Here is a 22,415-nt window from a genome sequence, read left to right as displayed (position 1 = left end):
CTCGCCCTGGTGACCCGGATGTCGTCATGACAAGATCGGGTCATTATGGCAACGATCGGGATCTCGCAGCACGCCGTGGGGTCTCCGATGCAAAGGCAGAGGGGCTGTCAGCCCTGTGTAGGCTTCCGGAATGATGCGATCGTATTCGATCGCAGCAGTTTGGGGGTTAAAGTGCCGGGAGCGGTGTGTGACTGCCCCTGGCACCTAGTGCCGGGTGTCAGCTGTCAGAATCAGCTGACACCCGGTGGCGATCGTCCCCCCCCCCACCCCGTGTGACTGGTGTAAATAACACAAAGAGACACATGATCGTCAGTTTATATTTATTTTCTATGTATACATAAAAGCAGCAGGATCCCAAATCACCATTCAATCCATAGTCACTTATGTCTCATGTCTCCTAAATAACAACTTGTACTTTACAAAAATGGGAGGACGAAGAGATGGGGGGGGGGGGGGGGGCGAGGTGCAGATTAATAAAATCCCCCCCGTACACACGGTAGCCCCAGCGCTACGTGTTCTCCGTAGATGTTGCAGGCTCGAATCCTTTCCTTTCCATTTGTTCTTTGAATTTTAGGAAATCTCTTCTCTTATCAAAGTATTTGATCTGCAAGGGAGGAATCAGAAAATCAGCGCAATCCTCACACAACCAATCAGGTCTTGTCCTCCAGTCACATCTGAAGCTGCATCCACATCCTGATAATAGAGATCCATTGATGCACAGCACTCTACAACGCTGTGCAACCAAAATGCCTAAAATGTAAAGAAAACAAATGATTGGAAATAGCTCCAGATTTTATTCACAGCAGAACAAAGGACAGATCAGAAGTTGAAGGTTGGATATTTTTCCATTTCATCTGAAAAAAGTAACACTTAATTGATGGCAGCAACAAATCTCAGACCAGCTGTGCCCGGGCCGTGTCCACCGCTGTGCAGCGTCTCCTTCTTACACCAGTCTGTAAGTGTCTGGGATGTGAGGAGACAATATTGGGAGTTTGGAGACAGTAATGTTGTTCCATACTTGCCTGATGTCGGATTTTGCTCCACAGTTCTAGGTCTTTACCAGATTTTTCATTTCATAATGCACCAATTGTTTCCTATTGGTGGAAGGTCCAGACTGGAGGCGGCCGGTTCATCCCCGGACTCCTCTTCTGTGGAGCCGCACTGCTAAAATGGAGGCAGGAGAGGGTTTACCATTGTCCTTCCCTGAAGTAGATCTTGCCTGGATGGAGCAGATGATGTTCTATCACCTCTATATAACGCTCAGCATTGATGGCGCCTCTCATGTGTGTGCTGCCCCTGCCATCGACACTTATGCCCCCCCCCCCATACATCAGAGATAACAAGATGGACGGCCCCTCTCCTCGATAGCGAGCCGGACGGCCCCTCTCCTCGATAGCGAGCCGGACGGCCCCTCTCCTCGATAGCGAGCCGGACGGCCCCTCTCCTCGATAGCGAGCCGGACGGCCCCTCTCCTCGATAGCGAGCCGGACGGCCCCTCTCCTCGATAGCGAGCCGGACGGCCCCTCTCTTCGATAAAGAGGATGATACCTCCCCTAAGTCCACAGGGCCTTGCGTCGGTGATTTCCATAAAGAATTTCACTTCAACTGACCACAGAACAAGTTAACATTTTGCCTCTGTCCATTATAAAGGAGCTCTGGCCCAGAGAAGACTGCAGCGTTTCTGGGTGTGACGATTTATGGCTTCTTCTTTGTGACAATGATTTCTGGACGTATTCCACAGTTCCCCGAATCCTGCCTCTTTTCAATGCAGCCGCCTGTTGGCCCAGAGATCACCAGTCTCCAATACTGACAATCGGTTTTGTCTCTTGGGCATGTGGATTTCTCCACAATCTCTTGATGTTGTGTCCTGTAGATGGTGGATATTCAAATTCTTTGCAGTTTTACATTGAATGTTTTTCTGAAGTTGCCGTAGTCCACAATTCTTAGACGCAGTTGTTCACAGATCAGTGACCTCTGACCATCTTTGCTGCTGGGAGACTCTGCCTCTCTCACATGCTCTTTATACAGTCATGTCACTGACTCTCGGCTGTTTTATTAGTGTCATTTACTTTTCCAGACTTTTGTTAACCCTGTCCTAACAATTTTTTTTTAGATGCTTCGCTGCCATCAATTTCTAAATTAGTTAATTTTTTCAAATGAAGTGAAAAAATGTCCAACGTTCAACTTCTGATCTGTTCTCCCGTGAATAAAATATGGCGATAAGAGATTTCCACATCATTACATTCTTGTTTTCTTTATAATTTTATACAGCAGCCCAACATTTCTAGAATTGGGGTTGTACATTTGATGACACATGTGGGTAACACGTGACATCATATTGATCTGATGACATCACACATTTTAACACAGCGGTATAGCCCGGGCCTTAGGACCTCAACTAAACAGCAAAGAGCAGCAGTCTAGGATTTAAAAATAAACAAGTAAACTTGTAGGCGCAGCTCTGGATGTGACTGGAGTAAAAAGCATAACTCAGGATAAAGACGGTATAAATAGAAAGATTTGCTAAATTACTGAATATTAGTGGGGCTGCACTACTGACAGGGCCACAAAGCAACAGGGATTGAGTCCTGGGACTGTAGGCCAAGAGCAGCGGAGCCGGTATTACAAGGACTGTCGGGACCAAAGCAAAGGGGTTACTCGCCGGAAGCAAAGAAGAATGATACTAACATGAGACTTTCCTGAATCATAGATGCAATGCCAGGACTGTCATGGCAAAAGCAGCGGGGCTGCACAACTGGGGCACCTGGACCGGTACTACCAGGGCTCTTGGGTCCAAAGCAGTGTGGCTGCACTACTACTAGACAACACATGTATGGATTTTAGCACCAAAACCCTGTAATAGCATTACCTACCCATTGTCGGGGACAGAGGCCTTCAAAGCCTTGTCTAAACTGCTGACATTGTTCTGCATCCTCTTTATTGTCCTGCAGACACTGCCAGTACTTGTCCCTCGCATCCCAGCAAGCCTTTCTTTCCTGAGCGGAGGGAGCCGTCATCTCACCACTACAATAGGGGGGAAAAAAAATCATGTTATAGGGACAAAGGTGGAGGCCTAATAAAGTACTATAAGAATGATCACATTCACTGTATGAAAAGAGTCTATTCAGAAGACGTACAACCAAAACTGGAGGCCAAGTGACAGATACACACTGGTGGGGTGAATAAGGACCCCAACAAATCCCGGTACGAGGGGCCATAAAAACAATGGGCGCTGCTGCTGGAGAGCTATTTTGACATATAGAATGATGATGATATTCATTTAGTGTTCCAGAACTTGTTTTTCTCCCGGTAGGAAGTAATAAATATATTTAATAGCAGCGTGACTGCGTGGGACAAGATGATGTTTCATTAGTAATATTTGGGGTATGTGTAACTTTTGATTATCTTTATTCCATTAAAAAAAAAAAAAAAAAAAATGAATAAAACTACAACTATGCAGCTGCAATATATATATTTTATTATGGCGTTCTCTGCGCAGATTAAATACCGTGATCATTTTACAGTAGAGACATTACATATACGCGACACAATGTGTGCACACAATATATATTATATGTATGTAGCATTTTAAAGATGGGGAAAAAGGTTTGTGTTTTCTCTTTTTTTGTCTAAAATACTTATTATAAAATTATATATAATTACAAGTCGGACCCCTCTAGTCTCCATTCCCGATGCACTAACAGCTTGCTGTTGCATTGATTTGGTGTGGCCATTTCTCCAAAGTGTCGGTTTTGCCACATGATAGCAGGCTACACATTCGTTGTACTATGAAACGCCTGTGTGGCCTGAACCTGCTCCCGTGGCCGCAGCATCAACCACACTCGTCTCCCGTGGCCGCAGCATCAACCACACTCGTCTCCTGTGGCCGCAGCATCAACCACACTCGTCTCCCGTGGCCGCAGCATCAACCACACTCGTCTCCCGCGGCCGCAGCGCCGCGACACACTCGTCGCCCCGCGGCCGCAGCGCCGCCACACTCGTCGCCCCGCGGCCGCAGCGCCGCCACACTCGTCGCCCCGCGGCCGCAGCGCCGCCACACTCGTCGCCCCGCGGCCGCAGTGTCTCCGGACTTGTCTCTAGCCAGCACATCGGTGATGTCATTAGTTGGTGATCACACAGGAAATGCCCGCAGCGGATCATGATGATTTACTAAAGTACATTTCAGTGTAAGGCTCAGACTACAGACTGAAGAAATTCAGAGATTGTGAATGTGATTTCCATCATTTGCAGGTCAATGACGTCTCCATCCTGTGATTTCCTCTTAGTGCTGTTATTCAGGAGCGCATTTTTAAACTTTATTACTTTTAGTTTAGATTTTATTTCTGGAATTTCAAGTTTTCAGCATTCTGTAGGATAAGACATAACAACTTACTTATATCTGAGGGTCCAACTGCTGCAGAAATCAAGGATCTGGTTTGCACGTTTGACCTGTGCTCCATTCATTATATATGGGACTGCTGGAGATGGTTGAACAGCGCTCCGCTTTCTCTTGCCATCCTATAGACAATGAATGCAGAACCTCCCCGGTTCTTCTGGTTCTGGACTCCCAGGTTTCAGTAAGTTTTCTTCTGTCATATGGAAAGGGAATAATTCCTTTAATTGCTTCTATAAAACACTGCAATCCATCGATTATTCAGCAGCGTCTGATATCTGCACACACAGGAGAGCTGCCGGCCATTATTACCGCTAGACACCCACCAACTGCAGTGTGGACTGCGATCCCTCTGATTACCCGCTTACATGCCGGGGCTGCTACTCAATGCAGTAGGTATACGGTAAAACCGTGGAGATCACAGTGAACTCTGATCCTGTAATATACACCAACCACAGAGCCTGCACAGATACCTATATGTATAATGGATATATAGTCCACGCTGCCAAGGACTTAAAGGGGTTGTCCTCCAGAAAAGCAACTTTCCTTTGATCCATGGTTACGTGTGGTAATGAAGCTCAGCTCAATAAACTTAAGCGCTGGAGTGATGCCGTTACTAGGAGGAAGACGCCATGCTTTTCCAATCTTGTAAAATCCCTTTAAGGGTGAGGAGACAATATTAAGACCCAAGTGATCAGCGGTGATGTTGGCTTCATTTTTCTGCTGATTCACTTTGTAATCTGAGGACTTAGGTGCAATATGGACATTTCCTTTAAGCACAGGTACCGGCTTCCTCTATTGGTCCATTCCCTTTAAGTGCAGGTACCAGCTTCCTCTAGCGGTCCGTTCCCTTTAAGTGCAGGTACCGGCTTCCTCTAGCGGTCCGTTCCCTTTAAGTGCAGGTACCGGCTTCCTCTAGCGGTCCGTTCCCTTTAAGTGCAGGTACCGGCTTCCTCTAGCGGTCCGTTCCCTTTAAGTGCAGGTACCGGCTTCCTCTAGCGGTCCGTTCCCTTTAAGTGCAGGTACCGGCTTCCACTAGCGGTCCGTTCCCTTTAAGTGCAGGTACCGGCTTCCACTAGCGGTCCGTTCCCTTTAAGTGCAGGTCCCGGCTTCCACTAGCGGTCCGTTCCCTTTAAGTGCAGGTCCCGGCTTCCACTAGCGGTCCGTTCCCTTTAACTGCAGGTCCCGGCTTCCTCTAGCGGTCCGTTCCCTTTAAGTGCAGGTCCCGGCTTCTTCTAGCGGTCCGTTCCCTTTAAGTGCAGGTACCGGCTTCTTCTAGCGGTCCATTCCCTTTAAGTGCAGGTACCGGCTTCCTTTATTGGTCCGTTCCCTTTAAGTACAGGTCCCGGCTTCCTCCAGTGGTCCGTTCCCTTATAGTGCAGGTCCTGGCTTCCTCTATTGATCCATTCCCTTTTAGTGCAGGTCCCGGCTTCCTCTATTGGTCCGTTCCCTTATAGTGCAGGTACCGGCTTCCTCTATTGATCCATTCCCTTTTAGTGCAGGTCCCGGCTTCCTCTATTGGTCCGTTCCCTTATAGTGCAGGTACCGGCTTCCTCTATTGGTCCATTCCCTTTTAGTGCAGGTCCCGGCTTCCTCTATTGGTCCGTTCCCTTTAAGTACAGGTCCCGGCTTCCTCCAGTGGTCCATTCCCTTATAGTGCAGGTCCCGGCTTCCTCTAGCGGTCCGTTCCCTTTAAGTGCAGGTCCCGGCTTCCTCCAGTGGTCCGTTCCCTTTAAGTGCAGGTCCCAGCTTCCTCTATTGGTCCGTTCCCTTTAAGTATAGGTCCCGGCTTCCTCCAGTAGTCCGTTCCCTTATAGTGCAGGTCTCGGCTTCCTCTGGTCCATTCCCTTTTAGTGCAGGTACCGGCTTCCTCTAGTCCATTCCCTTTAAGTACAGGTACCGGCTTCCTCTGGTCCATTCCCTTTTAGTGCAGGTACCGGCTTCCTCTGGTCCATTCCCTTTAAGTACAGGTACCGGCTTCCTCTGGTCCATTCCCTTTTAGTGCAGGTACCGGCTTCCAGCACATTATTAATGTCTGCAGCCTTAAAGCTCAAAAAAATCAAACTTTAGGTGAAAAGGCAGAAAGTGAAGTTCTGGCCTCCCTCCCCCAGCCCTGAGCGGGCGGCCCCTTACCAGACACAGCGCCGCACACAGCACAGGGACACATACAGCACTTTCACGGTACATGGAGTCGGGCGCAGTCTGATGACGTCAGCGCTCTGCGCTCCCGACACTAGAGGTCAAACTCTGGAAAACCTCAGCTAACCGCAACGGTAGGACGCTGTGTCGCTGAGTGATGACGCACGGGTCACATGACACAACAGCCGCTGCCGTCCTGCAGGCTCCTCCTCCCGTGCGCTCCGTGCTGCTCTCCGGCCGCTTCTGCTGCTTCTGTCACCGCCGCCTCTTATTCTCCGGTGTTTGTGGAGCCCGTTGGGTAAGTGTCGCCACTGTGAGTGCAAGGCGGGGCCGACACCATCTTGTTGGTGGGTTACACTCCTGTGTATGTGGGGCCCCCGGTGTCAATACCGGTGACCGGTATAGACTAAGAATCCCCGCCCCTCACAGCTGGCCACACCCACAATATCATCAATAACTGCCCCCATAACAGTGCGTCACCCACAGATCCCCCATAACAGCTCGTCACCCACAGATCCCCCATAACAGTGCGCACCCACAGATCCCCCATAACAGTGCGTCACCCACAGATCCCCCATAACAGCTCGTCACCCACAGATCCCCCATAACAGCGCGTCACCCACAGATCCCCATAACAGTGCGTCACCCACAGATCCCCCATAACAGTGCGTCACCCACAGATCCCCCATAACAGTGCGTCACCCACAGATCCCCCATAACAGTGCGTCACCCACAGATCCCCATAACAGTGCGTCACCCACAGATCCCCATAACAGTGCGTCACCCACAGATCCCCCATAACAGTGCGTCACCCACAGATCCCCATAACAGTGCGTCACCCACAGATCCCCCATAACAGTGCGTCACCCACAGATCCCCATAACAGTGCGTCACCCACAGATCCCCCATAACAGTGCGTCACCCACAGATCCCCATAACAGTGCGTCACCCACAGATCCCCATAACAGTGCGTCACCCACAGATCCCCCATAACAGTGCGTCACCCACAGATCCCCCATAACAGTGCGTCACCCACAGATCCCCATAACAGTGCGTCACCCACAGATCCCCATAACAGTGCGTCACCCACAGATCCCCCATAACAGTGCGTCACCCACAGATCCCCATAACAGTGCGTCACCCACAGATCCCCCATAACAGTGCGTCACCCACAGATCCCCATAACAGTGCGTCACCCACAGATCCCCCATAACTGTGCGTCACCCACAGATCCCCATAACAGTGCGTCACCCACAGATCCCCATAACAGTGCGTCACCCACAGATCCCCCATAACAGTGCGTCACCCACAGATCCCCCATAACAGCGCGTCACCCACAGATCCCCCATAACAGTGCGTCACCCACAGATCCCCCATAACAGTGCGTCACCCACAGATCCCCATAACAGCGCGTCACCCACAGATCCCCCATAACAGCGCGTCACCCACAGATCCCCCATAACAGCGCGTCACCCACAGATCCCCCATAACAGCGCGTCACCCACAGATCCCCCATAACAGCGCGTCACCCACAGATCCCCCATAACAGCGCGTCACCCACAGATCCCCCATAACAGCGCGTCACCCACAGATCCCCCATAACAGCGCGTCATCCACAGATCCCCCATAACAGCGCGTCACCCACAGATCCCCCATAACAGCGCGTCACCCACAGATCCCCCATAAAAGCGCGTCACCCACAGATCCCCCATAACAGCGCGTCACCCACAGATCTCCCATAACAGCGCGTCACCCACAGATCCCCCATAACAGCTCGTTACCCACAGATCCCCCATAACAGCTCGTCACCCACAGATCCCCCATAACAGCGCGTCACCCACAGATCCCCCATAACAGTGCGCACCCACAGATCCCCCATAACAGCCCGTCACCCACAGATCCCCCATAACAGTGCGCACCCACAGATCCCCCATAACAGCGCGTCACCCACAGATCCCCCATAACAGCGCGTCACCCACAGATCCCCCATAACAGCGCGTCACCCACAGATCCCCCATAACAGCGCGTCACCCACAGATCCCCCATAACAGCGCGTCACCCACAGATCCCCCATAACAGCGCGTCACCCACAGATCCCCCATAACAGCGCGTCACCCACAGATCCCCCATAACAGCGCGTCACCCACAGATCCCCCATAACAGCGCGTCACCCACAGATCCCCCATAACAGCGCGTCACCCACAGATCCCCCATAACAGCGCGTCACCCACAGATCCCCCATAACAGCGCGTCACCCACAGATCCCCCATAACAGCGCGTCACCCACAGATCCCCCATAACAGCGCGTCACCCACAGATCCCCCATAACAGCGCGTCACCCACAGATCCCCCATAACAGCGCGTCACCCACAGATCCCCCATAACAGCGCGTCACCCACAGATCCCCCATAACAGCCCGTCACCCACAGATCCCCCATAACAGCCCGTCACCCACAGATCCCCCATAACAGCGCGTCACCCACAGATCCCCCATAACAGCGCGTCACCCACAGATCCCCCATAACAGCGCGTCACCCACAGATCCCCCATAACAGCGCGTCACCCACAGATCCCCCATAACAGCGCGTCACCCACAGATCCCCCATAACAGCGCGTCACCCACAGATCCCCCATAACAGCGCGTCACCCACAGATCCCCCATAACAGCGCGTCACCCACAGATCCCCCATAACAGCGCGTCACCCACAGATCCCCCATAACAGCGCGTCACCCACAGATCCCCCATAACAGCGCGTCACCCACAGATCCCCCATAACAGCGCGTCACCCACAGATCCCCCATAACAGCGCGTCACCCACAGATCCCCCATAACAGCGCGTCACCCACAGATCCCCCATAACAGCGCGTCACCCACAGATCCCCCATAACAGCGCGTCACCCACAGATCCCCCATAACAGTGCGTCACCCACAGATCCCCCATAACAGTGCGTCACCCACAGATCCGCCATAAGTGCGTCACCCTCAGTGCCCCCACAACAGTGCGTCACCCACAGATCCCCCACAACAGTGCGTCACCCACAGATCCCCTATAACAGTGCGTCCTCCACAGATCCCCCATAACAGTGCATCACCCACAGATCCCCATAACAGTGCGTCACCCACAGATCCCCTATAACAGTGCGTCTTCCACAGATCCCCCATAACAGTGCATCACCCACAGATCCCCATAACAGTGCGTCACCCACATCCCCCATAACAATGTGTCACCCACAGATCCGCCATAACAGTGCGTCACCCACAGATCCCCCATAACAGTGCGTCACCCACAGATCCCCCATAACAGTGCGTCACCCACAGATCCCCCATAACAGTGCGTCACCCACAGATCCCCCATAACAGTGCGTCACCCACAGATCCCCCATAACAGTGCGTCACCCACAGATCGCCCATAACAGTGCGTCACCCACAGATCCGCCATAAGTGCGTCACCCTCAGTGCCCCCATAACAGTGCGTCACCCACAGATCCCCCACAACAGTGCGTCACCCACAGATCCCCCATAACAGTGCATCACCCACAGATCCCCCATAACAGTGCGTCACCCACAGATCCCCCATAACAGTGCGTCCTCCACAGATCCCCATAACAGTGCGTCCTCCACAGATCTCCCATAACAGTGCGTCATCCACAGATCCCCCATAACAGTGCGTCACCCACAGGTCCCCATAACAGTGCATCCTCCACAGATCCCCCATAACAGTGCATCCTCCACAAATCCCCATAACAGCGCGTCCTCCACAGATCCCCCATAACAGCGCGTCACCCACAGATCCCCCATAACAGCGCGTCACCCACAGATCCCCCATAACAGTGCGTCACCCACAGATCCCCCATAACAGTGCATCACCCACAGATCCCCCATAACAGTGCGTCACCCACAGATCCCCCATAACAGTGCGTCCTCCACAGATCCCCATAACAGTGCGTCCTCCACAGATCCCCATAACAGTGCGTCCTCCACAGATCTCCCATAACAGTGCATCATCCACAGATCCCCCATAACAGTGCGTCACCCACAGGTCCCCATAACAGTGCATCCTCCACAGATCCCCCATAACAGTGCGTCCTCCACAAATCCCCATAACAGTGCGTCCTCCACAGATCCCCATAACAGCGCGTCACCCACAGATCCCCCATAACAGTGCGTCACCCACAGATTCCCCATAACAGTGCGTCACCCACAGATCCCCCATAACAGTGCGTCACCCACAGATCCCCCATAACAGTGCGTCCTCCACAGATCCCCCATAACAGTGCGTCCTCCACAGATCCCCCATAACAGTGCGTCATCCACAGATCCCCCATAACAGTGCGTCCTCCACAGATCCGCCCTCGTCTCAGGATCATGCATGTCTGTACGGAGCACGGACGGGTCTCAGACTTCTTACACCATTCTCTGATGATGAGTAAGGACAAGATCGAGGTGACCGGGAAGATTCTGAACCTCACCCTGGAGATCATTTTCCTGCTGACAGGAGAGGTAAGTGGAGGCCGAGATCAGATGAAGGACCAGTCATGGAAGACAGGACTCCCCAGCACCACTGACACTTTCCTGTAAGCTCAGCTGCCCCTTAGTCTCATACTTTACTCATGGGAATTAGTCTGAGTAAGAGAAGGATCGGGATCAGTGTGTGTAAGAGGGGGATGGTAAGAAGTCCGTGTAATAGAGGGGTCAGTCTGTGTGTCGGGGAGTAATCTGTGTGTGGGGGAGCAGTTTGTGTGTTGAGGGGAGCAGTCTGTGTGTGGGGGGAGCCGGTTGTTGGCAGGATGTAGGTATTGATGTAGATATTGAGGATCAGCGGCGGCAGGATGTAGATATTGGGAATCAGTGGTGGCAGGATGTAGATATTGGGGTTCAGCGGTGGCAGGATGTAGATATTGGGGTTCAGCGGTGGCAGGATGTAGATATTGAGGATCAGTGGTGGCAGGATGTAGATATTGTGGATCAGCGGTGGCAGAATGTAGATATTAATGTAGATATTGAGGATCAGTGGTGGCAGGATGTAGATATTGAGGATCAGCGGTGGCAGGATTCAGATATTAATGTAGATATTGAGGATCAGTGGTGGCAGGATGTAGATATTGGGAATCAGTGGTGGCAGGATGTAGATATTGGGGTTCAGCGGTGGCAGGATGTAGATATTGAGGATCAGTGGTGGCAGGATGTAGATATTGAGGATCAGTGGCGGCAGGATGCAGATATTAATGTAGATATTGAGGATCAGTGGTGGCAGGATGTAGATATTGTGGATCAGCGGTGGCAGAATGTAGATATTAATGTAGATATTGAGGATCAGTGGTGGCAGGATGTAGATATTGAGGTCAGCGGTGGCAGGATTCAGATATTAATGTAGATATTGAGGATCAGTGGTGGCAGGATGTAGATATTGGGAATCAGTGGTGGCAGGATGTAGATATTGGGGTTCAGCGGTGGCAGGATGTAGATATTGAGGATCAGTGGTGGCAGGATGTAGATATTGAGGATCAGTGGCGGCAGGATGCAGATATTAATGTAGATATTGAGGATCAGTGGTGGCAGGATGTAGATATTGTGGATCAGCGGTGGCAGAATGTAGATATTAATGTAGATATTGAGGATCAGTGGCTGCAGGATGTAGATATTGAGGATCAGTGGTGGCAGGATGTTGATATTGAGGATCAGTGGCGGCAGGATGTAGATATTGTGGATCAGCGGTGGCAGGATGTAGATATTGAGGATCAACGGTGGCAGGATTCAGATATTAATGTAGATATTGAGGATCAGTGGCGGCAGGATGTAGATATTGAGGATCAGTGGCGACAGGATGTAGATATTGAGGATCAGTAGCGACAGGATGTAGATATTGAGGATCAGTGGCGGCAGGATGTAGATATTGAGGATCAGTGGTGGCAGGATGTACAGTACAGACCAAAAGTTTGGACACACCTTCTCATTCAAAGAGTTTTCTTTATTTTCATGAATATGAAAATTGTAGATTCACTCTGAAGGCATCAAAACTATGAATTAACACATGTGGAATTATATAATTAACAAGAAAGTGTGAAACAACTGAAAATATGTCTTATATTCTAGGTTCTTCAACGTAGCCACCTTTTGCTTTGATTACTGCTTTGAACACTCTTGGCATTCTCTTGATGAGCTTCAAGAGGTAGTCACCGGAAATGGTGTTCCAACAGTGTTGAAGGAGTTCCCAGAGATGCTTAGCACTTGTTGGCCCTTTTGCCTTCACTCTGCGGTCCAGCTCACCCCAAACCATCTCGATTGGGTTCAGGTCTGGTGACTGTGGAGGCCAGGTCATCTGGCGTAGCACCCCATCACTCTCCTTCTTGGTCAGATAGCCCTTACACAGCCTGGAGGTGTGTTTGGGGTCATTGTCCTGTTGAAAAATAAATGATGGTCCAACTAAACACAAACCGGATGGAAGAGCATGCCGCTGCAAGATGCTGTGGTAGCCATGCTGGTTCAGTATGCCTTCAATTTTGAATAAATCCCCAACAGTGTCACCAGCAAAGCTCCCCCACACCTCCTCCTCCATGCTTCACTGTGGGAACCAGGCATGTAGAGTCCATCCGTTCACCTTTTCTGCGTCGGTGACACGGTGGTTGGAACCAAAGATCTCAAATTTGGACTCATCAGACCAAAGCACAGATTTCCACTGGTCTAATGTCCATTCCTTGTGTTCTTTAGCCCAAACAAGTCTCTCCTGCTTGTTGCCTGTCCTTAGCAGTGGTTTCCTAGCAGCTATTTTACCATGAAGGCCTGCTGCACAAAGTCTCCTCTTAACAGTTGTTGTAGAGATGTGTCTGCTACTAGAACTCTGTGTGGCATTGACCTGGTCTCTAATCTGAGCTGCTGTTAACCTGCGATTTCTGAGGCTGGTGACTCGGATGAACTTATCCTCCGCAGTAGAGGTGACTCTTGGTCTTCCTTTCCTGGGGCGGTCCTCATGTGAGCCAGTTTCTTTGTAGCGCTTGATGGTTTTTGCCACTGCACTTCGGGACACTTTCAAAGTTTTCCCAATTTTTTGGACTGACTGACCTTCATTTCTTAAAGTAATGATGGACATTCGTTTGTCTTTACTCAGCTGCTTTTTTCTTGCCATAATACAAATTCTAACAGTCTATTCAGTAGGACTATCAGCTGTGTATCCACCAGACTTCTGCACAACACAACTGATGGTCCCAACCTCATTTATAAGGCAAGAAATCCCACTTATTAAACCTGACAGGGCACACCTGTGACGTGAAAACCATTTCCGGTGACTACCTCTTGAAGCTCATCAAGAGAATGCCAAGAGTGTGCAAAGCAGAAATCAAAGCAAAAGGTGGCTACTTTGAAGAACCTAGAATATAAGACATATTTTCAGTTGTTTCACACTTTTTTGTTAATTATATAATTCCACATGTGGTAATTCATAGTTTTGATGCCTTCAGAGTGAATCTACAATTTTCATAGTCATGAAAATAAAGAAAACTCTTTGAATGAGAAGGTGTGTCCAAACTTTTGGTCTGTACTGTAGATGTTGAAGATCAGTGGCGGCAGGATGTAGATATTGAGGATCAGTGATGGCAGGATGTAGATATTAATGTAGATATTGAGGATCAGTGGTGTCAGGATGTAGATATTGAGGATCAATGATGGCAGGATTTAGATATTGAGGATCGGTGGTGGCAGGATTTAGATATTGAGGATCAGTGGTGGCAGGATGTAGATATTGAGGATCAGTGGCGGCAGGATGTAGATATTGAGGATCAGTGATGGCAGGATGTGGATGTTGAGGATCCGTGGCAACAGGATGTAGATATTGAGGATCAGTGGTGGCAGGATGTAGATATTGAGCATCAGTGGCGGCAGGATGTAGATATTGAAGACCAGTGGCAGCAGGATGTTGATATTGAGGATCAGTAGTGGCAGGATGTAGATATTGAGCATCAGTGGCGGCAGGATGTAGATATTGAGGATCAGTGGCAGGATGTAGATATTGAGGATCAGTGGTGGCAGGATGTACAGTAGATATTGAGGATCAATGGTGGCAGGATATAGATATTGCGGATCAGTGGTGGCAGGATGTAGATATTGAGGATCAGTGGTGGCAGGATGTAGATATTGAGGATCAGTGGCAGGATGTAGATATTGAGGATCAGTGGCAGGATGTAGATATTGAGGATCAGTGGCGGCAGGATGTAGATATTGAGGTTCAGTGGTGGCAGGATGTAGATATTGAGGATCAGTGGCGGCAGGATGTAGATATTGAGGATCAGTGGTGTCAGTATGTAGATATTGAGGATCAATGATGGCAGGATTTAGATATTGAGGATCGGTGGTGGCAGGATTTAGATATTGAGGATCAGTGGTGGCAGGATGTAGATATTGAGGATCAGTGGTGGCAGGATGTAGATATTGAGGATCAGTGATGGCAGGATGTGGATGTTGAGGATCAGTGGCAACAGGATGTAGATATTGAGGATCAGTGGCAGCAGGATGTAGATATTGGGGATCACTGGCGGCAGGATGCAGATATTAATGTAGATATTGAGGATCAGTAGTGGCAGGATGTAGATATTGAGCATCAGTGGCAGCAGGATGTAGATATTGAGGATCAGTGGCAGGATGTAGATATTGAGGATCAGTGGTGGCAGGATATAGATATTGCGGATCAGTGGTGGCAGGATGTAGATATTGAGGATCAGTGGTGGCAGGATGTAGATATTGAAGATCAGTGGTGGCAGGATGTAGATATTGAGGATCAGTAGTGGCAGGATGTAGATATTGAGGATCAGTGGCAGGATGTAGATATTGAGGATCAGTGGTGGCAGGATGTACAGTAGATATTGGGGATCACTGGCGGCAGGATGCAGATATTAATGTAGTTATTGAGGATCAGTGGCGGCAGGATGTAGATATTGAGCATCAGTGGTGGCAGGATGTAGATATTGAGGTTCAGTGGTGGCAAGATGTAGATATTGAGGATCAGTGGTGGCAGGATGTAGATATTGATGTGGATGTGTTTTGGATCCGACGCTTCCCCACCATGTGACACCAGTTCTTTCTCGTACAGGATTTTGTCCTCAGGAAGAGACAGAACGACCAATCCACAGATGACTGCCAGTTATGTTTATCAGAGGTATCCACCAAGGATCGAATTCCAAGCGAGGAACGTCCATGTCCGTCCCCAGCACACGAGGAGACCCCAGAACCTGGCGAGACCCCACACAGTTCAGGCGAGGAGGTGGGCACATTGTCTCCTCAGCAGCTACCAATGTGACTGGAGAATGATGATTCCGGTGACGTCATCGGGTTTCTCTTCCGATTCTCAGATTCCTGTGCGGTGCGAGGACGTCGCCGTCTTCTTCTCCATGGAGGAGTGGAAATATCTGGAAGGACATAAGGACCGTTACAAGGATGTGGTGTCTGGGGATAATCCGCCTCCAGGATCTGCTGGTATTTCATCGTCACTTTTTATAGCGCGTATTCCCCTTTAAATAGCGTCTTACACACTTATATTCCTTTCCCCCAGGCTGTGACGAGGTCAGTGCTGCCGAAACGGCGGCAGATGAAGACAAGGAGCTGAATACCTTCCAGGTGGACGCAGCCGCCTCCGCTGACGCCCCTCTCACAGGTCAGTAACGTGAACCATTATTATTTGCTTTGTGTATACAGCTCCTACGCAGAACCATGTGTCTCCATGGTTACAGACCACAGATCAGTGTGGTCGGATTATGGATTACTCTTATGGGGCAGCAAAAAATGGCGTAACCATGGAAACGCATGAGTCTGCATGTGATCTTCCAATAATTATTACAAACCTGCCATTGGGTTCTCTCTAGCATTCAGACTGCACAGCACTGCTGTAAAGCGAGACGTACAACAAGGGAGGCGCCATCCTATTGTGTCGCCATTGTGAAAACTAATTCTTTACCACATAGGCTCATGCCTGTCTATTCCCCACAGGTGGACACATCCCGACAAAGCCCCCCGAAAGCATCAAAAGCCCCCTTATTATCGAGAAAGACCTGGAGGAAGATATCAGGATGGTGACGCAGGAATATCAGGTGCAAGGACCTGTCCAGCCTCTCACCATCACCCCCAGCGCCATCAGACAGGTCTCATGGGACTAAGTTTCCCTGCCCTGTTGACTCCTTAGCAATTAGTAGAGTCCAGGAGGTGGAGCAATGCTGTCATGTGACCCCTGTCAGGGTCCACGATTGGCCATTCTCATTATGGAGAAATCTCTCCCGCTGACATATTATAAACCTGTTCCTGTTTTTTTTGTGACAGGCTCATCCGGTAAAAGAGATCTCACCGCCCCGGTGCAAAGAGGAAGACGCCCCGGTACAGATCAGCTCAGGTGAGACGCACTCCTCTGCAGATTAGTGGCGGTCCCACACCTGAGATCTCCTCCGATCGTCAGAACATCCTGCTGTGGGACTGTTGGAGATGAGCCAAATGCTGCGCAAGTCATCCAGAACATTCCGTGCCGGATTAAAGGAATGACCAACCAGTTATCAAAAAATTCATCACCTGTTTTGGTTATGGGATTTTAAAATTAATGAAAAGTTATGGAGGAAAAAAAAATAAATTGCTCATGATGGGAAGGGGTTAAAGGTGCAAACGTCGAATTCACCATAATATTCTATAATCGCCTGTCATTTCCTATCGATGGCGGATTATCCAATGTTTAGTTGCAGGCGTTCCTGTAAACTTTAGAATATAATGCTACGGCCAAGAGGTGTCATTCACTGGCTCCTACGGATTACCTGCAGCAAGGGACCCCCCCATGGGTGATGCAATTGCTTCAAACGTGTGTGTCCCTTTCCTGCAGGTGACCATGGATCGGTGAACTCCCCAGAAAGCAGTGGGAGCCCTATCTGTATAGAGGATGATGCCGAGATGATCCTAGAGGAATATCAGGTATTGAGACCCTTCTAACCTTTAACTCCGCACATTTTGACCCTCACCAATTGTTTTATTTTTTGAAGCCGCAACGCTATCACATTTCCACTTGTCCCCAGCTGTCATATTAAAGCATCAGACCTCTGCAGCCGATGTAGACACATATATATATATATATGTGTATGTATGATCTTTGTGACACATCTCGTATTACAGGCTGAAGCTGGAGACATTGCACTGCCCGACTGGTGTAAGGAAGAACCAGATCCCTCCAAGAGCCGCTCAGGTGAGTACTGACACCCTGCTCTGATCGCGGTGTACTTACCATAGTACAGAACTAGAAAGTACTGGATATTCCTGCGTATGCTTGACATTTACAGCCCCTGACCAGCTCCTCATGGGCGGGGCTTCAGTGTGGGAGGGGTTACACATCTTAGTTTATTCACCTTCTCCCCTTTGACTATATTACAGGTCTACCAACCACTTGGAAAGTGCAGCCGGAATCCCCCCACCTATTAATTCCTATCCACCTTAAAAACGGAGTTATTCCAACTGAGCTGAAAGGGATTACTTCCCGCAAAATGTTAATGGTGAAACCCAAGACTGCTCTGAATGAAGCTCCGCCCCTGAGGAGCACAAATTTACCAAACTTGATTCGTAATACCCCCCACCATGTAGATGCGTCCTCCAGTAATCTAATGACATATGGGGGTGGGGCCGTAAATGTATCACCGACCATGGAGATCCTCACGGCGAAAAAATGTCTGCAGTGTGGGCGGAGCTTCCGAAGCGAGATCGACCTGATCTCTCACCAGAGGATGCACGAGAAAATCTACCACTGCGCCTTGTGTCAGCAGACCTTCATGGATAAATCCGCCCTGGTGGTCCACGAGTGGACTTATCACATTCATGAACCCAAGGTGGGGGAACCACTGCCGAGACAAGCTCCAAAAGAGGAAAGGCCGTTCTCCTGCTTGGAATGCGGGAAGTCGTTCATGAAAAAGTCGAGCCTGGTGAAGCATCAGAGGATCCACACCGGCGCCTTCGCCTGTCCTGACTGCGGGAAGTGTCTGTCAGACAAGACGGGTCTCATTATTCACCGGAGGACTCACACGGGAGAGAAGCCCTTTTCTTGCTCTGAATGCGGGAGACGGTTCACCCAGATGTGCCACCTCATCACCCATCAGAGCGTCCACACGGGCAAAAGATCGTTCGCTTGCTCCGATTGCGGAAAGTGTTTTTCAATCAGATCAGTTTTGGAAGCCCACCAGGCCCTCCACAATCGGCACAGAGTGCAGAGGTTCGATCTTACGGCCCACCCGAAGGACTCAAACTCCATGTCCTGATCCCGAAGCGGGCCACATTCCAGATTCTGGAGGTGAAGGGCTACTCATGTCTAGAATCCCCACCCTGACTACTAACCCTGAACTGATGCTCCCCGGGATGTTTGACCAGTTCTCTGATGATCCATTGGCCTGTTGCATGCTGATGAATTCGTTCTCTCCGCGGCATAAAATTGGCAAAAGTAACATCAGTTTTATAGGAGGAATTCTAGTGAAAACTGATGATTCCGGGCCAGAAAGTCCTAGAAAGTTAATGCCTATAAGGGAAATAGATGGGAGTACTCCCAAAATACATAACAACCAAAAAGGAAGTGCATAAACCCAAAGGGGTAATATATAATAATCTTTATTAAACAGTTTAAAATCCAATAAAATATGAAATTGTAAGAGTGGGGAGAGAACATAGCACAGTCACAAGGAATTATAAAATAAATTAACACAGAGGTAAATCCACCTATGATGGAATTTATCAAAAAGTTACCGTGATAGATGAGGCCAGCTAGTGCGCCATAGCTTCAATATCGAAGGAGATCTAGTGTTTAAATATATGGCATGTGAACTAGACCGAAATAAGGAGGATTTGTATGTATCTCGAAAGGTAATTATACTCCCGAAATGGTTACAAAAAGTGGTGCATTGCCCAAAAAAAGTATAATATATGTTCATGTGAAGAGGAGTACGCACATACACCATAATATAGGTATTTAAGCCAGACTCCTGTAAGAGAATGCAGCATGAAATAGTCAAAGATATAGAAATGATACCTGAACAATGATGTGTTTGCTGGGGTAGGCAAAATAGCCCCGGCGCGCGTTTCGTACTCTCTTCTTCCTGGGGGTCTTTAAGAAGGGGTGTCACAGCTGTGAAGCAGTTTTGATGGCGCTAGATGCAGTCAGACCCGAGCTAGAAGCGGTGGCAGCGGCGGCCCACGTCCTCAATCCCCACCCACCTCGGATGTGTCAGAGAATGGGAGTGACGCTGGGTGAGTGACGCTGAAAGGTGCACCCTTATCCTGCAATAATAAGGAGGTGACAAAGTAATTGAGGTCATAAAGTGTTCAAACAGGATTAGAAAAACATCCACGCTGCCCCTATATGTGGTGGGCTGGAGCCTGTGGACAGGAGTTGCTCCTATATTTTTTTTTTTTTTTTGGGGGGGGGGGGGGGGGGGGGTGTAGAAGAAAGCAGCCATGTTTTGTGTTTTAATTCTGGAGACCCCCCCACACTCCCCAAGTACTAGCATTTCTATATATCCAATAATGAGCATCTAAATCAATAATTCGACTTAGTCTAATAGTTTGTTGCTGTTTAGATGGGAAGCGATTCCAACTCCAGAGGGTAAAGTCACAATAATTTTTATTCAATATCAAAATTAAAAACATAATATTGAATTATAAAAACAGGGCGAAAAAAAAACCTCCAAAAAGAAGGGGGAAACACACAGCAAAAATTGGTATGTGGTAAGAAGTGGTGGGACAAAATAGGGCTAGTGTGACACCGCCGAAAAGGCTTCCCAGAAAAGATTCCCCCACTATACACCAATATCCCAGAGGCATACAGAGAAATTAAGAGCCGATAGAAATGAAACATTTCCTATGGGAGAATGGTTGTGTGGCGCTGTCTGTGTTCCCCTCACACCCGACGGGCGCCGTTTCGCTGCTCGCTTCTTCTGGGGGCACACTAGTGCAGAGCATTGGTACTGACTGCATCTAGGTACCTCACGGCATCGGCCTTCCCTGGGACTCGCCTGTTTACAGTACCCTATGTGGGAATCACGTATATAACATTTTTAGCTAGTCCTCTTTGTCAGACCACGTTCCTCCGCATTCTAGGTTTTTGTGTTAGCATCGGTGGGTTCTGTTCCGTGGCTACCCCCCGGCATTTTGTCCCACCACTTCTTACCACATACCTCTTTTTGCAGTGTGTTTTCCCTCCTTTTTGGAGTTTTTTTTCACCCTGTCTCTTTTTTTTATTCATTATTTTATTTTGTTTTGATATTCAATAAAAATTATTGTGATTTTTATCCTCTTGAGTTGGAATCACTTCCAATCTAAACAGCAACAAAAACCGTATTAGATTATGTTGAATTACCCAAGTACTAGGACAACTAGAAAACCTAAGTAATATGAGCAAAGGGTGTATCAATCACATCAAACCAAAGAAGAGAAAAAAAAAAACTTAAAAAAAATAACTTAATCGTAACCATTTAAAAACATAACGTATAATAGAATGGTGACAACAAATGTATCTATAATGCCGGGTCGGTGTAGTCAATCTATAGCAAGTGACCTCTGGGGATAGGAAAGCGTCTGAACCCTGATTGTCCTTCCTGGCAGCGGAGTGGTTCCCTCCCGCTCAGCTGACCCTCAAACAACCTCCCTAAAAACGCGTCTCCCGTGCCGGCACCGTTCCCCCAGTGTCCCAGGTCTCTCTCTTAGATCTAGAAGTGGTTGTCCCAGTAGTAGACAACCCCTTTAAGCTTTACTTACAAAGACTCTTGACTCAGAACCTCGGCACAGGAGTAGCGCTTCTCCAGGACTGTGTCCACGTTGCAGACCCCTATATAATTTTGGGGGGCTAATCTGGTTTTGACGATTCCATTTCCAAGCTTCTTGTACAAGGCGGCGATTATCAGGAGCAAACCAAGAGTCTGGTGTGACAATAATGGAGATTCGGCCAGAAAGATGAAAACCGCCGGCGTCCTTTGTTACTTTCCGTTTACGTTGCGCACTTCGCCTTATTTCTCATTAAATGTAGGATACGCAGGACGGTGCGCTCTGTAGTCACTCTGTCGCGGCAACATTTACTTTTCCACCTTTGTAAAGGTGTGGGGTTTTTTGTATGTTAAAGGGGTTGTCCAGATGATCGTGGGTGGGTCCAGATGATCGTGGGTGGGTCCAGATGATCGTGGGTGGGTCCACCCTCTGAGACCCGCACTGATCGGCAGAATTGGGGAACTACAATGCAGTGACAGTGTGACCTGTGCACCATTCGTTTCCTGTGGGGCTCGGCCTTTTTTTGGCAGCCCCATAAAGAACAGAGCGGCTGTCGGGCCTCCGATTCATCCAAAGGTTCCTCATTCTGCCAATCGGTGCAGATCCCAGCTGTCTGATACCCACCGATCAGCAAGTAGTAGTCCACTACTTTTAGAAAATGACCACTGCAGCCAATCAGTAGGTGCTGGTCTGCTGTAGTGGTCACCTGACCAATCCCAGCCAGAAGAAGATGCCAGGAAGCTGGCACTAAGCTCCAGCAAAACTACGGAGGGTTCAGTAGGAGAGTTTGTGTTTGAATTTTTGTTAAAGTTAGCTCCGCCATTGACCCATTTATAAACAGAGTTAAAATAGTGGAAATCCCCTTAAATTCTATTCCTCTAAAAAAAAATAATTGGATAAGTTGAAATTGCAGGCCCAAAGCCTGAGGCTGCACTACTGAGATATTAAAGCCTAATTCAGATGCCCTAACGTGGACACCGTTAAAGTCTATGGGGCTGTTCAGATGTCTGTGTTTTGTTTTTTAGCAGACCAAGTGTAAAATCACAGCGATGTCCAACCCCAGCCATGAACCAAAATCGCCCAGACAAGTCTATGGGTCTATAAAAATCCTAAAATGCACAACGGATAGCA

General features: G+C 49.0%; 2 protein-coding genes across 2 annotated transcripts; one reads left to right on the top strand and one right to left on the bottom strand.

Moving 5' to 3' along the window:
- Positions 1 to 308: 308 nt before the first annotated feature.
- On the bottom strand, positions 309 to 6,678 carry COA6 (cytochrome c oxidase assembly factor 6). The gene is made up of 3 exons (XM_073548553.1): positions 6,527 to 6,678; positions 2,874 to 3,024; positions 309 to 604 (listed from the first exon to the last, which is right to left on the bottom strand). The coding sequence occupies exons 2-3, from the start codon at positions 3,015 to 3,017 to the stop codon at positions 509 to 511; spliced, it is 240 nt and encodes a 79-aa protein (XP_073404654.1). The 5' UTR covers positions 3,018 to 3,024; positions 6,527 to 6,678; the 3' UTR covers positions 309 to 508.
- An 11-nt stretch (positions 6,679 to 6,689) lies between these two features.
- On the top strand, positions 6,690 to 21,557 carry LOC141051564 (uncharacterized). Its single transcript, XM_073548552.1, has 10 exons — positions 6,690 to 6,830; positions 10,878 to 11,033; positions 15,613 to 15,783; positions 15,872 to 15,995; positions 16,072 to 16,173; positions 16,506 to 16,606; positions 16,833 to 16,902; positions 17,377 to 17,465; positions 17,664 to 17,733; positions 17,919 to 21,557. Exons 1-10 carry the CDS (start codon positions 6,690 to 6,692, stop codon positions 18,791 to 18,793), a joined length of 1,899 nt encoding a protein of 632 aa, XP_073404653.1. The 3' UTR covers positions 18,794 to 21,557.
- The last annotated feature ends 858 nt before the right edge of the window (positions 21,558 to 22,415 follow it).

This window comes from Dendrobates tinctorius, unplaced genomic scaffold (genome assembly GCF_039654945.1).
Source record: "Dendrobates tinctorius isolate UK_male_01 unplaced genomic scaffold, ASM3965494v1 ptg000157l, whole genome shotgun sequence".
Lineage (NCBI taxonomy): Eukaryota > Metazoa > Chordata > Amphibia > Anura > Dendrobatidae > Dendrobates > Dendrobates tinctorius.
Note: the sequence above shows the minus strand (reverse complement) of the source record. Positions and strands in the feature narration are given on the sequence as shown.

Bases quoted from the DNA above. Each gene is read 5' to 3' on its own strand.
- COA6 (XM_073548553.1), bottom strand. From the start codon at position 3,017: ATGACGGCTCCCTCCGCTCAGGAAAGAAAGGCTTGCTGGGATGCGAGG. The intron at 605-2,873 runs GTAGGTAATGCT...CCTCCCTTGCAG, and splicing joins GCCTCTGTCCCCGACAATGG to ATCAAATACTTTGATAAGAG.
- LOC141051564 (XM_073548552.1), top strand. From the start codon at position 6,690: ATGACGCACGGGTCACATGACACAACAGCCGCTGCCGTCCTGCAGGCT. The intron at 6,831-10,877 runs GTAAGTGTCGCC...CGTCCTCCACAG, and splicing joins GTGTTTGTGGAGCCCGTTGG to ATCCGCCCTCGTCTCAGGAT. The intron at 16,174-16,505 runs GTCAGTAACGTG...TATTCCCCACAG, and splicing joins CGCTGACGCCCCTCTCACAG to GTGGACACATCCCGACAAAG.